Genomic DNA, 20,987 nt, shown 5'->3' on the forward strand with positions numbered 1-20,987 from the left:
TGGAGGGTTTTTTTGATAGCACACAGATTAACCAGTCATAGAATCATAGACTCAGTAAGGTTGGAAGGGACCTCTGGAGATCATCTAGTCCAATCCCCCTGCTCAAGCAGGGTCACCTACAGCATGTTAGACAGGGTTGCATCCAGGTGGGCTTTGAGTATCTCCAGAGAAGGAGACTCCACAACCTCTCTGGGCAATCTGTTCCAGTGCTCCGTCACTCTCACAGTGAAGAAATTCCCCCTCATGTTCAGGCTGAACTTCCTGTGGTTCAGTTTCTGCCCATTGCCTCTAGTCCTGTCACATGAGACAACTGAAAAGAGTTTGTCCCCGTCCCCTTGACACCCTCCCTTCTGGTACTTATACACGTTGATAAGATCCCCCCCTCAGTCTTCTCTTCCCCGGGCTAAACAGGCCCAGCTCTCGTAGCCCGTTCCTCAGAGGGCAGATGCTCCAGCCCTCTGATTAACCTCGTAGCCCTCCACTGGACTCTCTCCAGTAGCTCCATGTCTCTCTTGTACTGGGGAGCCCAGAACTGGACACAGGACTCGAGATGAGGCCTCACCAGGGCTGAGTAGAGGGGCAGGATCACCTCCCTCGACCTGCTGGCAACGCTCTTCCTAATGCACCCCAGGATACCATTGGCTTTCCTGGCCACAAGGGCACCTTGCTGGCTCACGGTGAACTTGTCATCCACCAGTACTCCCAGGTCCTTCTCTGCAGAGATACTTTCCAGCAGCTCAGCCCCCCAGCTTGTACTGGGGCCTAGGGTTATTTTTCCCTAGGTGCAGGACCCTGCACTTGCCCTTGTTGAACCTCAGGAGGTTCCTCTCTGCCCAGCTCTCCAGCCTGTCCAGGTCTCTCTGAATGGCAACGCAGCCCTCGGGTGTGTCAGCCACTCCTCCCAGCTTGGTATCATCAGCATACTTGCTGAGGAGGCACTCTGTCCCTTCATCCAGGTCATTGATGAAGAAGTTGAACAGGATGGGACCCAGTACTGAGCCCTGGGGGAACACCACTAGCCACAAGCCTCCAACTAGAGTCCATGCCACTGATGACAACCCTCTGAGCTCTGCCTTTCAGGCAGGTCTCAATCCACCTCACTGTCCACTCGTCTAACCCACACTTCCTGAGCTCATCTAGGAGGATGTTATGGGAGACAGTGTCCAAAGCCTTGCTGAAGTCAAGGTACACAACGTCTACTGCTCTCCCCTCATCTACCCAGACAGTCATGCCATCATAGAAGGCTATCAATCAGATTTGTTAAGCAGCATTTCCCCTTGGTGAAGCCATGCTGGCTACTCCTGATCACCTTCTTCTCCTCCATATGCTTGGAGAGGACATCCAGAATGAGCTGTTCCATCATCTTTCCAGGCATGGAGGTGAGGCTGACCAGCCTACAGTTACCTGGGTCCTCCCTCTTGCCCTTTTTGAAGACTGGAGTGACACTGGCTTTCTTCCAGTCCTCAGGCACCTCTCCAGTTCTCCGGGACTTCTCAAAGATGATGCAGAGCGGCTTGGCAACAACATCCACCAGCTCCCTCAGTACCCGTGGCTGCATCCCATCTGGGCCCATGGATTTGTGAACGTCAAGCTTGCCCAGAAGGTCTCTAATCCTATCCTCCTCAACCAAAGGAAAGTTTGGTTCTTCAGACCAAACCTTCTCCAGACTTTCTCCCTTACATCCAGACTACAGGATTCATGAGGGCTGCCCTTAGCAGTGAAGACTGAAGCAAAGAAGGCATTCAGTAATTCTGCCTTCTCTGTATCCCTTGTCACCAGGGCCCCTGCCTCACTCAGTAGTGGGCCACATTCTCCCCAGTCCTCCTCTTGCTGCTGATGTATTTGAAGGAGCCTTTCCTGTTGTCCTAAACATCCCTTGCCAGACTTAATTCCAACTGGACCTTAGCCTTCCTCACTGCATCTCTACATACTCTGACTGCATTCCTATAATTCTCCCAAACAGCCTGTCCCCTCTTCCACATTCTGTGTATTTTCTTCTTCTGTCTGAGTTCTGCCAAGAACTCCTTGCTCACCCCTGCAGGTCTACCGCCCCTCTTGCTGCACTTCTTTCTCCTTGGGATGCACTGCTCTTGAGCTTGGAGGAAGTGATGTTTGAATACTAGCCAGCTCTCCTGCACCCCCCTTCCTTCTACGGCATTAACTCATGAGATTCCTCCAAGTAGGTCTCTGAAGAGCCCAAAATCTGCTCTCCTGAAGTCCAGGGTTGCAATCCTGCTTATTGCCTTACTTCTTTCCTGCAGGATCCCAAACTCCACCATCTCATGGTCACTGCAGCCAAGGCTGCCCCCAACCTTCCCATCTCTAACCAGTCCTTCTTTGTTGGTTAGGACAAGGTCCAGCCAGACACCCTTCCTCATAGGCTCCTCCACCATTTGTGTCAAGAAGTTATCATCAATGCATTGCAGGAGCCTCCAGGACTTCCAGCAGATTTCAGTCCTTCAATGCATTTTTCAGGCTTTCACCGAACTAGCAAAATCTCTCGGATTCCAGAATTCAAAAATTCCATTAACTGAATCATTTTTAAAACTCCGTTGAGAGAAGACACTGTATTCTGCAGAGATCTCTCTATCTGGGAAGGGAGGGATATATTAAAAGTCTGTCATCTCTGCAACTGTTTTGTCTCAGTAAATTGAGCAGAGTCAGAGGAAAGTCAACCTTCAACAGAACTTGAGAGGTCCTCCTCCATCCCCTTGCTGCATACCAAGACCAGTAATATCTGTTGCCTTTATTCCTGAGAGATGCTTGTCTAATCTGTTCCTAAAGAGTTCATCTGAGAGTCCACAGGACATAGGAGCCAACACAGCCTGTGCCAGGTGGGAGGCTGGAGCCCCTTTGATACTATCTGCAGCCATCAGGTTCACTGTACAGTTTTACTGCAAAGGATGATTCACTATCTTAGTGTCCTAATGTGGAGGCATGAGTCCTTCTGCTGAGCAATCAGACAAATTTGTCTTCCTGAGAAGTCCAGATATCTTAATATCTTCTTCACATGCAGACACCTTGGTTTCTGTTTCACTAGATCTCTGCAGTCCCTCTTTGCTCCTAGATTAAGATCCAGTCTTTATCACCAGAATGCATCCTGCCCCTTCCACAGTGAAATACCAGGGAGAAAGAATGGACAATGAGGCCCATCTAATTAAAACATTATAGACAAAATCTAATTCTGCCTACACATTTTAACCACACCCAGCTTTTAAAAACAGGGAATATAGTCACAGCCATTACAGGAGTTGAAATCTGTTCAAGGGGATATGTTACCCTGTTTATCACAATTTTTGGAGCAACATGCGCAAAGATCTGAAAGATTCTCCATCACTTGTAGTTGCTGACTGAGCCATGGATGTCTTGGTAAAAGCATTGTCCAGCTCAGACCTGAGACCGGCTGATGATACAGGAAATGCTGGGTGAAGTTTCAAGGATTGTGTTACATTGGATGTCTGTCAGAGAGTCCAGTTTGCAAGGTGCAATCCCATTGTGCATCTTTTCTACTGCTCCAGTATTTTAACAGAGAAGGATTTTAACATACCCTTTATTTTCTCTCACAGAGAAAAACGAAATGCAGGACCTTGCCAGACCTGTCTTGCCATGCCAGAAATTGGGAACACCGAGCTCAGCTACAGTGGAAGTTCCTGGGAAAGAATCTGCCCAGTCCATCACTGCCCTGTTCCTGCCTCCCCCAGGCTAGGGGGAGACCACTTGCCCTCCTCCAGCCACACGCTTGGACCAATTTCCACTCAGTCCAATGGGCAGGTGCCATCCAGCTCCCAAGACTTGCAGCAGCCTCAAGTGTATTACCCCTGCAACCAGCAGGAGGCAGGAGGCAGCTATGGCCTGCCCCCACTCCCGGGGCATGGTGAGAGGCCCATGCTGTGTTCCCACCATTCCAGTGGTGATCCTATGCCAGCTTCCCACCACGATGTCTCGGAAACCCCCTGGAAACAGTGGTCCCCTGGCCAGCGACCCACACAGCCAGTGCAGCATCACATTGTAACAGTCAGGTAAGAGGCATCTGGAGAGCATCTCAGAAGCTTGCAAAGAGCCTCTCCTGGGCTTTGTCATGAGCAATGGAATGAGAAGAGTCTGATCTGGGATGCATGAAACATGGTTTTGTTTCCTCAGTTTTGAGGAGGAGCCAACCCAAAGTACACGGAGGGATCCAGGTTGCTCTCCCCACCTCAGTGGAGGATGTGCAGAAAGCTGCTAGCACCTTCTGTTCCCATACCAGGAAGAGGCAGGATTTGCTTGTTTGGGTGACTCATTGGGTAAAGCCCGGGTCACTGAGCTGCACTTAGATCATCCAGCTGCGACAGTGCCCATCTTCTTTGACTCTAGTATTTTCTTCTTTTGTACTGTAAGATACCTAGATGACTAACCCTTTAGCTTAGTAAATTGCTGAGTGATAAGTGCATACTTAATTTCTTTGCCTACCCCCACCAAAGCCACTGCCTGTGCTGGAGTATAGAGGCAGCAGGGGATTAAGCGCTGGCTATAGCATAGCAGTGAGAAGTACAAAGGTGGGGGAAGACCACTTGGTTTTCCAGTTTGGGCAGTCGTGAAGCTGTAAATTCTATATTGCCCATGACAGAATTGGACAAACTCCATTTATGTGTGGAGCACCCAGTGACGTGGTTGGATTGTAGACATTTCTCAAGTAGCACTGTAACGTTGCATTCAGCACTGCATCCTTAACAGGCTGAAACACCTCCTCTGCCCCTTCCAGCCAGTCTTATCCATCCTTGCTTCCTGTGCCTTCTGTTGGCACTAAAGACCACGATCCCTTTGCTACCACAGCAGAAGGCACCAAAAAAAGTCCAATACGGGGCAGCATTGAATTCCTTGCCTTTGCACAGCAGTGCAGGGTTTGACAAAAAAAAGCCCTTTATGGTCTCATTTTTATAATCATTAACAGCAGATTTAATTTGCTTCTGTTTGCAATGTAGAGCAATTGCAGCAGAAGAGTGGAGCCTGGATGCTTTTAGCTCATTCACTATAAACAAAATTGTCAACTACATTCTCTGTAGCGGGTTATTTAGGCAGCAAATATAGCTGGATTGCAAATCCCTGGCAGAATGTGCAGCACTGGCAGACAGAAGAGCAATATCATAATAATGACAGAATGTGGTTTTTAATCTGAGCAAATTTACTTCAGAAGCTATCATGAAAGAATTAGCACAGAGGTGGGTAGTGCGCTACCAGAATGAAACCTCCCTTTAATAATCCAGTGAGGATTTTTCTTTGCTCTCTTTTCCAAATCTAGAGGGCATTAGTATGACGAGGAAAATGCAATATGATTTAATACATGATAACATGTGCGACCAAGAGAGTCTCTTCCAGAAGGATGTTTTCTTTGTTGTTTTTCCATCCTTCCATTTGCGACAATGTGCAAGGAGGGATGAGCTGCCCCAGGGTCACTGGTTTCCTGGAGGACAGCACCTGGCTACCCAGGGCGAAGCAGGGAGCCTGGGCAATGCACCCCATGTGGCTGTCTGAATGGGGCAGACTCTCTCCAAGACTGAGCAAAGAGCATAGGAGGAGGCACTTGCTGAGTTGAGCATGGCATAGCTCTCACAGGAGGAGGAGGCAGTGGCTGGGAGCAATTTGCTGGAGGCTGCCTTGCCTTGGTGGCTCTGAAGCAAGCTGTCACTGTGCTGCCTGCTGCCATACAGTCACAAGTCTGCTGGTAATGCAACAGCATGTTGAGCAACCTGGGGCCGTGCCTGGCTGGGTTGTATTTCAAAAAATTGTTTCAGGGTAAATGCAGAACAGAAGGAAAAAGCCCTTCAGATATGGTGACCAATTGAGCTTTTCTGTTATTATGCCAGTGTCAGCTTGGCCCCAAGGATTCAATAACAAAGGTAACCTTGGATCCCCTGGATAAAGCTTCTTCAGTTGATTCCTCAGGGCTCTACAGATTAGAATTACAAATGTTCTTCTGTAAAGAAAGCCCATTGTAAAATGTTCCAAACAGCTCCATTGCCCTTCTGTTCCTCCAGACTGTATGAATGTTGCCCCTGGAAAAGTCGAGGAAACAAATGAGATTCACCACTTTGGAAATCTCCTGTTGAGCTTAGGAAATAAAAATTATCTATAGGCATTGTTAATTCAACTTGAGAAATTTAATAAGAATTATGCTCTTGTCATGAAACAATTACAATTATGTAATTGGAAAGTGCTTAAAACTGATAGGTTTTATGAGTAAGAGTTACAGTGTGGTTGCTATGGGATTATATTATGTCCAATACATTCCACAGAGTTTTCTAGAGGGCCAAAAGTCAGGAATAACTATGTCTTCCCACCATATTCAGTTAAAATGTCAATGGGAGAGGAAGAGACTGTATTATTCATTAGATCATCTGATTCAAGCAGTGCCAGACTCCGCTGCTGCAACTACACTTGCAACAGTTGCTCAGTTTGGTGCTTTACAGGTCCTGAAAGGGTTAACTTGCTCATTAACAACACGGCATTTTGCTTCATAGAAAACTAATATGATCGCATCTTTTTTTTCTGTCTGCAGACATGACAAAGCTTTCAGGATGCCAAAAAGGTATGTTTAATATCAAAAGCTTCCTGTCCTTCTAGCCTATTACCATTGCTCTCCTACCCTGCTATTAGGAAATGTGGTGTGCTATTGCTGGTAACATCCCAGGCAGGCATAGTATCAGAGGCAAGGTCAGATCCTCCCACTTACAGCTTCCCATTTGCTTGGAAAAATCTTTATTTGCTTGCAAGATCAACTTAAGCTGCATTAAAGAATAAAAATATTGTCTTCATAGCCGATCTCAGAGCAAGTGTCTGGCCCTAGTCCATACAATAGATTTTTTTTTTTTTTTTTTTTTTTTTTTTTTCAATGGACTTACCCTACTTGGCCCACCAGATTGGGAATAAGGATGTCTGGAAGGTATTTCAAGGGCTACTGCTAACTCTGTATGTTACCTTAGTCAAGTTACTTCACTGTTCTGTGCCTAAGTTCTTCTTCCTTTGGAAAAAAAACTAGTGGTCTTTATTCAACATTTTTAAGCATTTGGGGATAGAAAGCAAAGAAATAAAAACATAATACATGGACTGCTGCTTTAATATTACTGTTTACTAAATTCAGTTGGAGGCTGCTTCTGTGAGAGTAGCAATGGCAGTGGAGCCCTGCATTTCCTCACAGGACACAGTGGAAGAGATCTTTGTTTGAAGATGATGTGCAATGTTTCCTAGTTTTTCATAGATTTACATACCAGAAAAGCTGCAATTAAGAGATGTAAAATATTCAGGGGAGGTTAGGTTGAAGAAATGCAATTCCAGCTTTCTGCAAGAGGCAATCCCTGAGCAAAAAAATACGATGCTGCCTCATACTGAAGATGATTATGGCTAGTCTAGCCATGCTTGAGAAAATAACATTTATAATAGAAAAAAAAAACAATAATTATTTGTTTCTTTTTTCTCCAGTCTTGTTTTTAAATTTCAACTGAGAAGGTGAACATATAAAGATATACTACCAGCTTGAAGATCACATTTAATATCCCCCAAAATTGTATAAACACAGTAAATTAGATTATTAAAATATAAAGATTGCCTGGTTTTCAGAAATAAATGTGGATGTAACAAATTGAGTGTAGTGCTTTATAGCAATTTTTATCTTCATTGAGTTTCTTTTCAATGTTTAGAAAACTCCTAGGGAACAGAAACAATTAACAGGGAAACTGCTTCTTCCTAAAGAACACGATTTTGCATTTAGGTGTGTAGTAGAGTGTAAAGCTTCTAAACAATGACTTCATTTGAAATGCCTATAAGGAAAAATCATGAAAACATCCCTGTTAAGTGTTTTACCCCCTTTAAAATGTAATAATAATAATTTAAAAAAATGCCTTTTCAAAAGATCACTTTTAATACATTTCTCAAGATTAAAATACATTGATTGCTTTCAACTTTTATTTAAAAACTTATTTTTATAAACTGTTTTTTCTAGGTTTGGCTAAGATTCTTTCACCACTAGATATTGTAGTATGCTCTTTTTTTTTCTTGTTTGATAAATTAGACATAGAATTACCAGAAACAGTCTCCAGAAATTAAGTAGTCTAATACATAAAGGGTAATTTTTGTACAGTTTCATAGCGAGAATTTGATCTAGGAAAACAAATTTGATAAAGTCCTAAACTGAAAAAAAGGCCTGATCTAAGCTCATGTAGAAAGCCAATTGAAGGGCTTATAATTATTTCTAATCATGAGAAAGAGCTGTATTGTTTGACTCAGTGAAGCCTGAAGTAAGAGAAGCAACAGACTAAGCAAGCAGGAACATTACATCTCAAGACTGATAAGTACTGGCACAGCTGCTGTACCTAAGGTTCATAAATATTACACTTCCCTCATTAAGCTCAAATATTTGTCAAATGGTTTTGTGTTCAAAAACCAGATTTTCTTATAGTTCAGAACATCAGAAATATTTAGAAACCCATCAAACCACAGCAGGAACCTAGTCCAGCATCTTATCTCTAACAGATCTTTCTGAAGAAGACAAAAATCTGAGGCACTAAAACCCATACTATACCTGTTCCATGTAGGGTAGTGACTTCAACAGGCCATCCTATAGGGAGACAGCGTATACCAGCAAAAAAATAGGCCTTCCAAGGAAAAATTTAGAAAAGTTCTACAAAAGTAACTGCACAGGCAGAAATGGTTCTGGCCTGAGCAAGCTGCTTGTCTAGAAGGGCTTTTCTTTGTACAGAAGTGTCATTTAAACTGCATATGCATATGCATATACAGTTTTACCACACTCATATGTATTCCAGGCATAGCACTGGCCTGCTAGGTTATTTGTGTTTTCAGGTCCATGAAGTGTAACAATGGTCTGCTATGTGAGACATTTGCAGATGTTCTTGTTGTACATTTGGCATTTGCTTTTGAGGTTGAGATCAGAGTGCGATTTAGTTGTCCAGCAGTTGCAGAAGCTACTTACCCACTCTGTGAATGCTGCTGACAATCAGTTACATGTTAAACTGATGGTTTCCATCCTTTTTTGCTTTGCCGAAGTCTATATATTTCCTAGCAGTAAGGCAGGTCCCTACATAATGAATGAATTTAGGTCAATGACAATAGACTTGATTTACTTAGTTATCTTTAGGGGACTCTTTGGAATAGCCCAGAGACTCCTCAGGACCCACAAGGTGAAAATCTGCTAGCCAAACTGTCAGACAGCTACTAGCTTTGATTGTACAGTGGGGTGGGGGGGGGGGAAAGGGGAAGCAGCTCTTTTTAAACAGAATCTTTTAAGTTAAATATTTAAAGCTTCTTTTTGCCTTTAGGATGCACCAGTCTGTTTTTTTATTATTTCTGACTGAAAAAGCAGGAAAATATAGGGAGGCAAAATGAAATTATGCAAGTTAATTAGAATTGCCTGCAAACACCCAGACATAGGTACAGTATGTTCATTAATAGCTGTTCTAGAGCCTCTAAGCTTTTCAATAAATAAATGCCCAAACCAGAACGCCCTAATTCTTTTACTTCCTTTTTCTAACACTCTGCTAGCAGGTTTCATGCTAATAGTATAAGTGCCTTAATAGCTGCACTTTTTTTTTCTCCTGTTGATCACAGTTATTCTCAAATGATCGCCGAGTGGCCTGTAGCTGTCCTGGTGCTGTGTTCAGTGACAGCTGTGGTTTGTACTTTAGCTGGCCTGCTTGTTGGAAATCTGCCAGATTTCTCAGAACCTTTAATGGTAAGTCCCTACAGACAATATGTCAAAATAAACATACTGAAAATCCATGGACCAACCACTGATACATTCTTTCTCCCATATAAAACTAGCATATGCTTCCTTACTTCTCTGCAGATAGAGGCAGCAAGGCAGGACAAGAAATCAAAGAGGACATAAAAGCCACTAGAAAAAATGGCAATGTTTATTAATATTGATCATTAAGACAGGGATCTGCTGTCTTTTCATCTTCACAATGTGCAACCAAAGCAAGATTCCTTCCAGACAGTCATAATGTTACAGAGTAGCGTACAGTACTTATTCTTTCTTTGATGCTACAGTCACCAAAAACAGAAACAGTGACTTCACACATTCTTTTCTCCAGATAGGATTGTTTCTAGTGCACATGTCACTACTTGGCCTGTCATATCTTTAAAGGACATTCACGAAAGGCTTTCACTTCTCTCTATTTTGCTATTTAACTGCTTAGTGGCTTCCACTATGGAATTACTTCGGTTGGTGTTCAGTATTAAATGTCCCTCACTGAGGTCCAGCATGCTCCTCTACTCGTATGTCCTCATCAGCTTCTAAACATTTCAACTCCCTCCTGAAAACTGGTTCCTGCAGCGTATCATAGAATCATAGAATCTTAGAATCAGTAAAGTTGGAAGGGACCTCTGGAGATCATCTAGTCCAATCCCTCTGCTCAAGGAGGGTCACCTAGAGCATGTTAGACAGATTGCATCCAGGCGGGCTTTGAATATCTCCACAGAAGGAGACTCCACAGAGCACTCTCACAGTGAAGAAATTCTTCCTTATATTCAGGCGGAATTTCCTGTTTTTCAATTTCTGCCCATTGCCTCTTGTCCTGTTGCATGGGACAACTGAAAAGAGTTTGTCCCTGTCCCCTTGACACCCTCCCTTCTGGTACTTATATACATTGATAAGATCCCCCCCTCAGTCTTCTCTTCCCCGGGCTAAACAGGCCCAGCTCTCGCAGCCGTTCCTCAGAGGGCAGATGCTCCAGCCCTCTGGTCATCTTTGTAGCCCTATGCTAGACTCTCTCCAGTAGCTCCATGTCTCTCTTGTACTGGGGAGCCCAGAACTGGACACAGGACTCGAGATGAGGCCTCACCAGGGCTGAGTAGAGGGGCAGGATCACCTCCCTCGACCTGCTGGCAACGCTCTTCCTAATGCACCCCAGGATACCATTGGCTTTCCTGGCCACAAGGGCACCTTGCTGGCTCACGGTGAACTTGTCATCCACCAGTACTCCCAGGTCCTTCTCTGCAGAGATACTTTCCAGCAGCTCAGCCCCCCAGCTTGTACTGGGGCCTAGGGTTGTTTTTCCCTGGGTGCAGGACTCTGCACTTGCCCTTGTTGAACCTCAGGAGGTTCCTCTCTGCCCAGCTCTCCAGCCTGTCCAGGTCTCTCTGAATGGCAACGCAGCCCTCGGGTGTGTCAGCCACTCCTCCCAGCTTGGTATCATCAGCATACTTGCTGAGGAGGCACTCTGTCCCTTCGTCCAGGTCATTGATGAAGAAGTTGAACAGGATGGGACCCAGTACTGAGCCCTGGGGGAACACCACTAGCCACAAGCCTCCAACTAGAGTCCATGCCACTGATGACAACCCTCTGAGCTCTGCCTTTCAGGCAGGTCTCAATCCACCTCACTGTCCACTCGTCTAACCCACACTTCCTGAGCTCATCTAGGAGGATGTTATGGGAGACAGTGTCCAAAGCCTTGCTGAAGTCAAGGTACACAACATCTACTGCTCTCCCCTCATCTACCCAGACAGTCATGCCATCATAGAAGGCTATCAATCAGATTTGTTAAGCAGCATTTCCCCTTGGTGAAGCCATGCTGGCTACTCCTGATCACCTTCTTCTCCTCCATATGCTTGGAGAGGACATCCAGAATGAGCTGTTCCATCATCTTTCCAGGCATGGAGGTGAGGCTGACCAGCCTACAGTTACCTGGGTCCTCCCTCTTGCCCTTTTTGAAGACTGGAGTGACACTGGCTTTCTTCCAGTCCTCAGGCACCTCTCCAGTTCTCCAGGACTTCTCAAAGATGATGCAGAGTGGCTTGGCAACAACATCCACCAGCTCCCTCAGTACCCGTGGCTGCATCCCATCTGGGCCCATGGATTTGTGAACGTCAAGCTTGCCCAGAAGGTCTCTAATCCTATCCTCCTCAACCAAAGGAAAGTCTTCCCTTCTCCAGACTTTCTCCCTTACATCCAGGCTACAGGATTCATGCCCTTAGCAGTGAAGACTGAAGCAAAGAAGGCATTCAGTAATTCTGCCTTCTCTGTATCCCTTGTCACCAGGGCCCCTGCCTCACTCAGTAGTGGGCCACATTCTCCCCAGTCCTCCTCTTGCTGCTGATGTATTTGAAGGAGCCTTTCCTGTTGTCCTAAACATCCCTTGCCAGACTTAATTCCAACTGGACCTTAGCCTTCCTCACTGCATCTCTACATACTCTGACTGCATTCCTATAATTCTCCCAAACAGCCTGTCCCCTCTTCCACATTCTGTGTATTTTCTTCTTCTGTCTGAGTTCTGCCAAGAACTCCTTGCTCACCCCTGCAGGTCTACCGCCCCTCTTGCTGCACTTCTTTCTCCTTGGGATGCACTGCTCTTGAGCTTGGAGGAAGTGATGTTTGAATACTAGCCAGCTCTCCTGCACCCCCCTTCCTTCTACGGCATTAACTCATAAGATTCCTCCAAGTAGGTCTCTGAAGAGCCCAAAATCTGCTCTCCTGAAGTCCAGGGTTGCAATCCTGCTTATTGCCTTACTTCTTTCCTGCAGGATCCCAAACTCCACCATCTCATGGTCACTGCAGCCAAGGCTGCCCCCAACCTTCCCATCTCTAACCAGTCCTTCTTTGTTGGTTAGGACAAGGTCCAGCCAGACACCCTTCCTCATAGGCTCCTCCACCATTTGTGTCAAGAAGTTATCATCAATGCATTGCAAGAGCCTCCAGGACTGCTTGTGCCTTGCTGTGTACTCCTTCCAGCAGATGTCAGGGTGGTTGAAATGCCCTATGAGAACCAGGGCCTGTGATCGTGAGGCTACTTCCAGCTGTCTATAGAAGGCCTCATCAACTTTCTCTTCCTGGTCAGGTGGCCTGTAGTAGACACCCACAACAGTATCCCCTATGTTAGCCTGCCCTTTGATCTTCACCCATAAGCTCTCAACTGCCTCCTCCTCCTCTACCTCTAGGCAGAGCTCAATGCATTCCAGTTGCTCTCTCACATCAGGAGCAACTCAACCACCTCGCCTCCCTGGCCTGTCTTTCCTAAAAGGCACATAGCCATCCATGACAGCATTCCAGTCATGAGAGCTATCCCACCCTGTCTCTGTAATTGCAATGAGATCATGGTCCTGCGACTGCACACAGACCTCTAGTTCCTCCTGTTTGTTCCCCATGCTGTGTGCATTGGTATACATGCATTTCAAAGAGGTAGTCATGCCTGCAGGTTTCCCAGGAAGGGTGTGCAGGGGTCTCCCATAGCCATGTCCCAAACACATATCCCCAGCTGTATGCGCCCTTTGGAGGCCCCCCCAGCCCAACTTGTGTTTTGTTGTCTACCTTTTCTCTATGACAACCCCCCCACCACCACCTTCCTACCTAGTTTAAAGCCCTCTTTACTAGGCTGGCCAACCTGTTTGCAAAGGCAAATGTGCCCTGCTTGGTGAGGTGAATCCCATCTCTCCCCACCAGTTGTTGATCTTCAAACCATGTTCCATGGTCATAAAACCCAAAACCCTGTTGCCAACACCAGCGGCGTAGCCAGTTGTTGATTTGGAAAATTTTCCTCCTCCTCCTCCTCCCATGCCTCCCCCTACCAGTACTCTCTCTTGAGAGAAAAATCATCTCTCAGCACTTATTGGCAGTAAGCATTTACCACCTGGGCATTGCAACCTTTAGGTTACAGGTGGCCCCTGGGGAAGGCAAGCTTCACTTCTGAGCTTTGTTTGGGTCAGGCCTGAGAGAGGGAGTGCAGCCTGTGCCAGCAGCAGCTGCCGGACATCACTCAGCAATGCTCTGGACTCACAGTCTTGCTGCAGGGTAAGAAAGTCCTCATCTCCTCAGCTGGGGAAGGGGATCTCTGTCCCACTGGGAGGCTACAGCCTACTGCTTATTCTGATATGCAGGCATCCAGAGTGCTGCTTTCTCCCCACTCAGACTGCTGTTCCCTTGTCAAGAGCTGGCTCACTCCCAGCACAAACTCTGATTACTCTTGTTGCTTCCCCTTCCAGTGCTGGAAGGCTGAAGTTGCCCAAAAGGACTAGCCAGGGGAGGTGGAGATTGGATGGAGCATCTGTCTTTGGCTCCTACAGCCTGTGTGCAAGACTCCTGAAGTGGGTGGCTGTCCAGTCTCGAGAACTGCTGCCAAGGTCCTGTTTTCCACATTGGATCTCACATTTTCTAAAGTCATCCCTGTCTTCCATTAGTGATAGAGTCCTGAGAAAATAAGAACAGACTAGAGTATGTCCAGGAAAGAGAAAATAACTCTCATTTCTGTGATTATTTCAAGACCGGAGAGAGAGAAATGAAGCCATCCTTGAACAAAAAGGAGAGGAGAAATATTCTTCTGTCAGCTCTGGGTTGCAGTACAACTCTTTGCAGGAGAAAGTCTATTTGTGCATCTCTCCAAGATGCAGTAATAATCCTACAGTTTCTGTGTCAAGGAGGAGGATTAAAGAAAGCTAAGCTAAACTAAAACACAAGCTGATGACAAAATCCTTCCTCTTGGCTGCAGGGTTTCGAGCCACGAGATACCGACATTGGCAGAAAGCTTATCGTGTGGAAGAATGTAGAGAGCCATACAGGCTACAAGAAGACCTTTTCCCTTTCTCCCTATACTGAGAAGAACAGGTATTTGGGTTTGTTTGGGTGTTTCAGGGAAAAAGTCAGCTGTGATAGATTCAATCATCAGAGATATCTATATGAATTAGAACATGCTCAAAAGTGACCAAGAGATTGGAGAGTTTAAAGTCTGTTCACTTGCAATGAGACTTGGATTCCCTACTCTGGAAAACAGGAATTAGGCTCTAAACTTTTCATGTTACCTTCAATGATTACCTTTTAGAGATTGCCAGGGGGGAGTCAACATATCTGCACGAGTGGATGCAGTTTTGCTTCTAGTCTCACTCAGTTTACTATAAAGCGTAACAGTCAAATCTGCTTTCTAAACCGTATTGAAATGATCTCTTCTGAGTAATGCTGTCTTTCAAGGCTATGTCCACTCTTTTTGCTGTAGCAAGGTTGTGTGTGGCCCTAGAGCCTGGTTAGTCACGTAATTCATAGCTAGATGATGTATCTAGTTATATAAATATTCTGATTTCTTGCTAGCTATGATGACATGGGCATTAGCAGAGGGCAGAAGGCTATTCCAGGTGAGCAGGAAGCAAGAACACGGAGAATGGTGGAACAAATCTATGGAGCAGATGGCTTCTTTTGCGGTCCCCCAGGTGAGTGAACTTTTCTTGGGTAATCAAATATTACACATCCAGAAGCCCAACAGCATACAGATTTGTCAAATTATTTTAAAACATAGGGAAATGTTCTGAAAGTGCTCCAAGAAAGTAATGCATATAATACCATTCTGTGAACACTAAACTACCTTTCATGTAGCCATTTCTCAGCCTTTCATAACTATATGTGAACTATTACCATATATCTTAACAATATTGATTTCTATGTTTTTAGGGTATTATTTTTCTCTGTACAGTTGCATTTAATTAAAAAAGAACTAGCGTAACCTTTATTAAATTAAGTTCCTCATTTTGTAACAGGGGGTACAGAACCAGATGCCAACATTGTCACTAAGAGGATGTTCACAGCAAGAAGAGCATATTTTGAACATGTCACATGCCTGCTCGCCCAGTGCTGACAGATTGATGAGGAGCAGGGGTCAGATCACACAAGGCACATGCTACCACTCACTATGAGCTACTGTCTTTGTGACCTGCTTCCCTTCAGGGAGTTCTTCCATAGCTGTCTTACAGACAGGAAGATATATATATGTATTTAACACACTCAGGGACTACTCCAAACAGCTTGGCTGATTCATCTTCATTACTTAATACATTTATTTTTTTCAGAAAAGAGCTATTCCCAGCTGGTATTTATGTCCACAACTGCTGGGAGCTTATGGAACTTGCAAGCTATTCAATCCATGTGTCAAATTGAACAAGACAAGGTTAGTAATGTCAGGAAGAACATATATACATGCTGTCTGTTTTCTGATTGTCGTTATCTTTAATCTCTAGCTGAAATGAAACAGGACAAGAATAATGTAAGCTACGGAATAGGTTTCAGCCTAGACTCATAAGCATTCACACATACTTAGCAATACAAGAATGACTTCACACTAAAATCCAACTGCAAAGTAGTAGCTGTTGTTGCACAAGAATAAACTGACACTGAACAAAAGCATGGTCCAGAAGGCAAAGATGCCCTTCAGAAGCTGCTGAGGATTTTCAGCAGAATGTAATTATTGAAATGGAGCTATTATCTCAGAAACTGTCAAAGGAAGTCTTGCAAGTAAAAGTTTAATTGGATTAGCTATGTTTGCCATAAGAACTTTAATACTATTAGTGATCAGACTCCTTGGAAAGTTGTGCTGCAAGAATGAGAGTCTGACATCCCATTGAGGGGAGGTGGTATGTTTACAATGCACCAAGTACTGGCAAGACTGATAATAACATCTCTGCAATCCTGGCAAGCATCCTTGCTAGAACAGTACCAGGTAGAGCAGGGGCATGGGGCTGGGAAAAGGCAAAGGGGGAAGACCAAGGATGATGAGAGGCCATGGGCAGTGTGTTTGAAGAATGGAAATTGTAGCCACTGGAAAGCCCTCCAAAGCCACAAGGTTTGACTGTATCTTTGGTCTCACAAATGCCCAACAAAACAGTTTCTGCAACAGGAAGCAAATATCACAGCTGCCCTATGCAGTTACTGGAGAAGCGGTGTTAAGGATTAAATATTTGGCAGTGGGAAGGTGATCACATCAGAGCACGTAGAGCTGATGTCCTCCAAGAACATCTCTGGAGTGGGGAAAAAGCAGTTAAGGCAGAAAGGATAAAGGAGGTCAGGAGGGAGAGAAAAGGAACAAAAAGCATCTCTGCTCTCTGTTCTCACTCTGAGAACAACTGTGAAATGAAGGGCACTGCCATTACTAAGAAGAGAGCAACAGAGTGGAGAAGGATCCAAATTTTCAAATCAGAGATTATAAAATATAAATGGAGAGGATTTAATTTTTGCAAAAGGCTAGTTTGATTCCACAGCTGTAGTATTTGCAGCCTGTCATTGGGAGGATGGCGAACCATGGCTTGTAAATCTGGATGGGAGGAGAACATCACTGTAAAAAGTAGGAAACAGTAAAGAGGCTGCAAGATGAAGTGTGCAGAGAGGATCTAACATGATACTCCTTTGACTATTTTTCAGATACGCTCACATGTTCATTTTAGAGACCTCTGTCAACGTACTGAGGCCAATGAATGTTGCCCAAGCTGGTCTCTGGGGAACTATATTGCTGTCCTGTACAACAGATCTTCTTGTTTGGAGATAACCCAAGGAGACATTTCCCATACCTTGGCCCTCCTTCGTTCCTGTGCTCCAGACTACCACAAAGGTATCCTTACTCCGTCTTGCATAGGTCCTGAGAATGTGAGACAAAAACACTCTCAGTGTGCTAAAGTCCCAGAAAAATGTACCCAGTTTAATGCTATTTACCAGCTTCTTCACTTCTTGGTTGACAGAGACTTTCTTAGTCCCCAAACAATGGAGTACCAAGTGCCATCTCTCAAATACAGCCTGCTGTTTTTGCCTACAAGGAAGGGTGCATCTATGATGGGGATCTATCTAGACAATCTTGAATCCTGGGATCTGTTTGATAATTATACATCCATCACTGGAATGGACCTGGGCCTTAAACAGAAACTCTTCCAGCACTATCTTTTACTGGATACTAAGTATCCAGTCTTGGCAATATTAGCCATTTTTCTAAGCATTTCTTTTTACTTGCATTCAGTCTTTATTACATTTATGGTCCTGCTTGCTGTTGTCAGTTCTTTGATGATCTCCTATTTCTTGTACAAGGTGGCCTTCAGATTCACCTACTTCCCTTTTGTAAACCTGACAGCAATTGTAATCCTCAGCAGCATCTGTGCCAATCATACCTTTGTCTTTTTTGACCTCTGGAACCTCAGCAAGAGCCAGAACCCTTCTGCTGGGCTTCCTCAGTGGACAAGTCAAACCATGCACCATTTCGCATATCTAATGCTGGCATCTTGCTTTACAACAGGTGCTGCTTTCTATGCCAGCTACATTAGCAATATAATAGCCATCCGCTGCTTTGCTATCTACATGGGCACCTCTGTACTGGTGAACCTGGTATTCATGATGACTTGGCTTCCTTCTTCTGCTGTCCTGTATGAGCGCTACATAGCAACAAACTGCACTTACAAGCCAGAAGACTACTGGAACAACACTGGCCATAAGAGAGCTATTCTCTCCCTTCATTACATTCTCAGGGGTCTCCAGAACACGTTGTGTGAAACCTCCAAGCTGTTATTTGAGAAGCTTCTGCCTTGTGGGGTCATAAAGTTTCGGTACATCTGGATCTGCTGGTTTGCAGCCTTAGCAATAGGAGGTGCCTACATTTCCTGTTCCAACCCTAAACTCAAACTCCCTACTCTTGAGACATCATCTGTTCAGGTGTTCAGACTGAGCCATCCTTTTGAGAGGTACGATTCTGAGTACTGTCACCAATTCATGTTTGAGAGGCTGGAGCATGGAGAAGGACAGCGTATGCCTGTCACAATAGTGTGGGGCATTCTGCCTGTGGATAACGGGGATCATTTCAATCCAAAAAGTAATGGCACCCTCGTGACAGATATCACCTTTACAATCCAAAATCCTGATGCCCAGAAGTGGCTCCTTGAATTTTGCCAGAAAGTGAAGAACAAAACTTTCTATTACTCCGATGCAGAGCAGAAGTCTACTGTATGCTTCATGGAGGAGTTTCTCAGGTGGATGGACAGTCGCCAATGCTCCCAACGAGACCACAACTTCAACCTTTGTTGTAACCAGTTCTCTTTCCCTTACGGAAGTGAAGTCTTCCTACACTGCATCAAAATGATGCTCCTGGAACAAGGCAGGGAAGGGGCTGAAACATATGATCTAGGTCTCAGGTTTGACGGAGAGGGAAATCTTGCTGCCTTAGTGCTACAGTTTCAAACTGTTTATCACTATACCTTCAATTACAGCAAAGCCAAACACTTCTATGAGGAAATCAACCTCTGGGTAACAGAGGAAATGAAAACTGCCCCTGTGGGCCTTCAGAATGGATGGTTTACCAGTAAGCTAGAGCTATACAATCTTCAGCACAGTCTTAGCACAGAAACAATGGTGGTCATGGGGCTCTCCATAGCCATTTCCTTTGTAGTGCTGCTGCTCACCACTTGGAATGTTCTCCTTAGTGTTTTCTCCGTTACTGCTATTGCAGGCACTGTCCTGGTAACTGTTGGCCTTTTAGTCCTCTTAGAATGGCAGCTCAATGCAGTGGAATCTCTCTTCATTTCAGCTGCAGTAGGTCTCTCTGTTGACTTTACTGTGAACTACTGCATCTCCTACCATTTGTGCCCTCATTCCGATCGACTAAGCCGAGTAGCCTTTTCTCTGAAGCAGATGAGCTGTGCCACAGCCATGGCAGCTTTTGCTCTCTTCTCTGCAGGGGTCATCATGTTGCCAGCTACTGTCCTGGCATACAGGAAGCTGGGAATATTCATAATGATGATCAAGTGTATCAGCTGTGGGTTTGCCAGCTTCTTCTTCCAGTCACTGTGCTGCTTCTTTGGCCCAGAGAAGAACTGCGGGCAGATCCTTTGGCCTTGTGCCCACACCATGAAAGACTATTCTGATGACTCTGGGCTGAATGGAAGCTTTGCCTGTGGGGGAAGTGAAAAGCAAAACAGATTGCGTAAGGTCCAGGAGTCCAACACTGCAAATGAGCAATATGAGCTCCAGCCTTTGTCCAGAAAACTCAGTGACAGTTTTGACAACAGCACTTCCACAAGCAAGTTGTCCAACCGGCCATCAGTACAGTCTGAAGACACACAACTTGAAGACAACAGATGCCCCAGAATAGGAATGCACCCTTCTCTAGAAAGAGAAAGACAGAATCTGCAGGGAACTCTTAGAGACCAGCAGGTTGGCCTGTGTCAGTGTCCTGCCTTGCAAACATCTTCTCCATACAAGCACAGCAGCTCAGGAGCAGAACTTCATAGGGAGAGGCTCTGCAGAGATTGCCAGTGTCGAAGATATGGTCCAAAATGTTGGGATGGGTCTGTGCTGGACCATATCCAACCAGCTGGTGTGAAAGATGATGGGCAACTCAATAAATCACAATGCTCTAGTGACACTGCCCAGCAGCAGTCAGATTATACCTCAAACAGTCATCTTCCCGCTGCTGACATCTACAGAATTCACAGATGCCTTTGTTCTCTTGGCAGCTCTTTTGACATGCTCAACATCTCCAGTGAGACATCAATTAGTGATTTTGAGCAAGGCCTAAAACTTGCTGAATCAGCTAGTTCTTGTCCAGATGCCTTAGAGCTGTCAGATTCATACAGTCAAACAGAAAGAGGTTACTTGAACGGGAAGAGAGATACTCTGCGGCTGGAGCTGAGGGAGACTGTGTTCGATATATCTCCAGTAGCGTCACAGCAAAACAGCTCTTCATGGAAAAATCGATTTGGATTAGGAAGTGAAGATCCAGTTGTGTTACCAAACAGCCAACCAGACATGCCTGATGTTTGGATCAAACGATCTAGTGTACAAAATTCTGGTCACAGCAGTTGAAATTTTGCAGAAACAAACTGCACTGTTAGGGAAAGGAGAAAGTCAAAAAAATCTCCTCTAACTGTAAATATCAAATCTGTCCTCCCATCTCTCCTAGAGCTGAGACTTTCTTAGTATTCCAGCTGTGCAAATACCTGTGTTTTCACAAAACCAGCAAATCTAGTACTAGTGAGGAGAGAATGTGAGATCAATCTTAACACAGTACAAGGTCTTTGACCTTCCAGTGTCCTGTTCCGTATACTCAGCTGTACTGCAGAGCTTATGAAGTATACATTCTTCGCCATCTCCTATGAGGCGATTAGATTTTGTTTTCTTGTCAAACCCACATAGGAGAGAAATATTGAGAGAGAAATCTCTCTAGATATTTAAACACAGAGAGGTCATGTTTAAAAATGAAACAAACCCATGAATG

The 20,987-nt window shown here is 44.9% G+C and overlaps 1 protein-coding gene across 1 annotated transcript; it reads left to right on the top strand.

Moving 5' to 3' along the window:
• Nucleotides 1-3,357: 3,357 nt before the first annotated feature.
• Nucleotides 3,358-20,575, top strand: DISP2 (dispatched RND transporter family member 2). The gene is made up of 8 exons (XM_062577668.1): nt 3,358-3,425; nt 3,567-4,019; nt 6,536-6,565; nt 9,598-9,721; nt 14,469-14,584; nt 15,062-15,180; nt 15,814-15,911; nt 17,159-20,575. Exons 1-8 carry the CDS (start codon nt 3,358-3,360, stop codon nt 20,573-20,575), a joined length of 4,425 nt encoding a protein of 1,474 aa, XP_062433652.1.
• Nucleotides 20,576-20,987: the final 412 nt, after the last annotated feature.

This window comes from Rhea pennata, chromosome 5 (genome assembly GCF_028389875.1).
Source record: "Rhea pennata isolate bPtePen1 chromosome 5, bPtePen1.pri, whole genome shotgun sequence".
In the NCBI taxonomy this organism is placed as follows: Eukaryota; Metazoa; Chordata; class Aves; order Rheiformes; family Rheidae; genus Rhea; species Rhea pennata.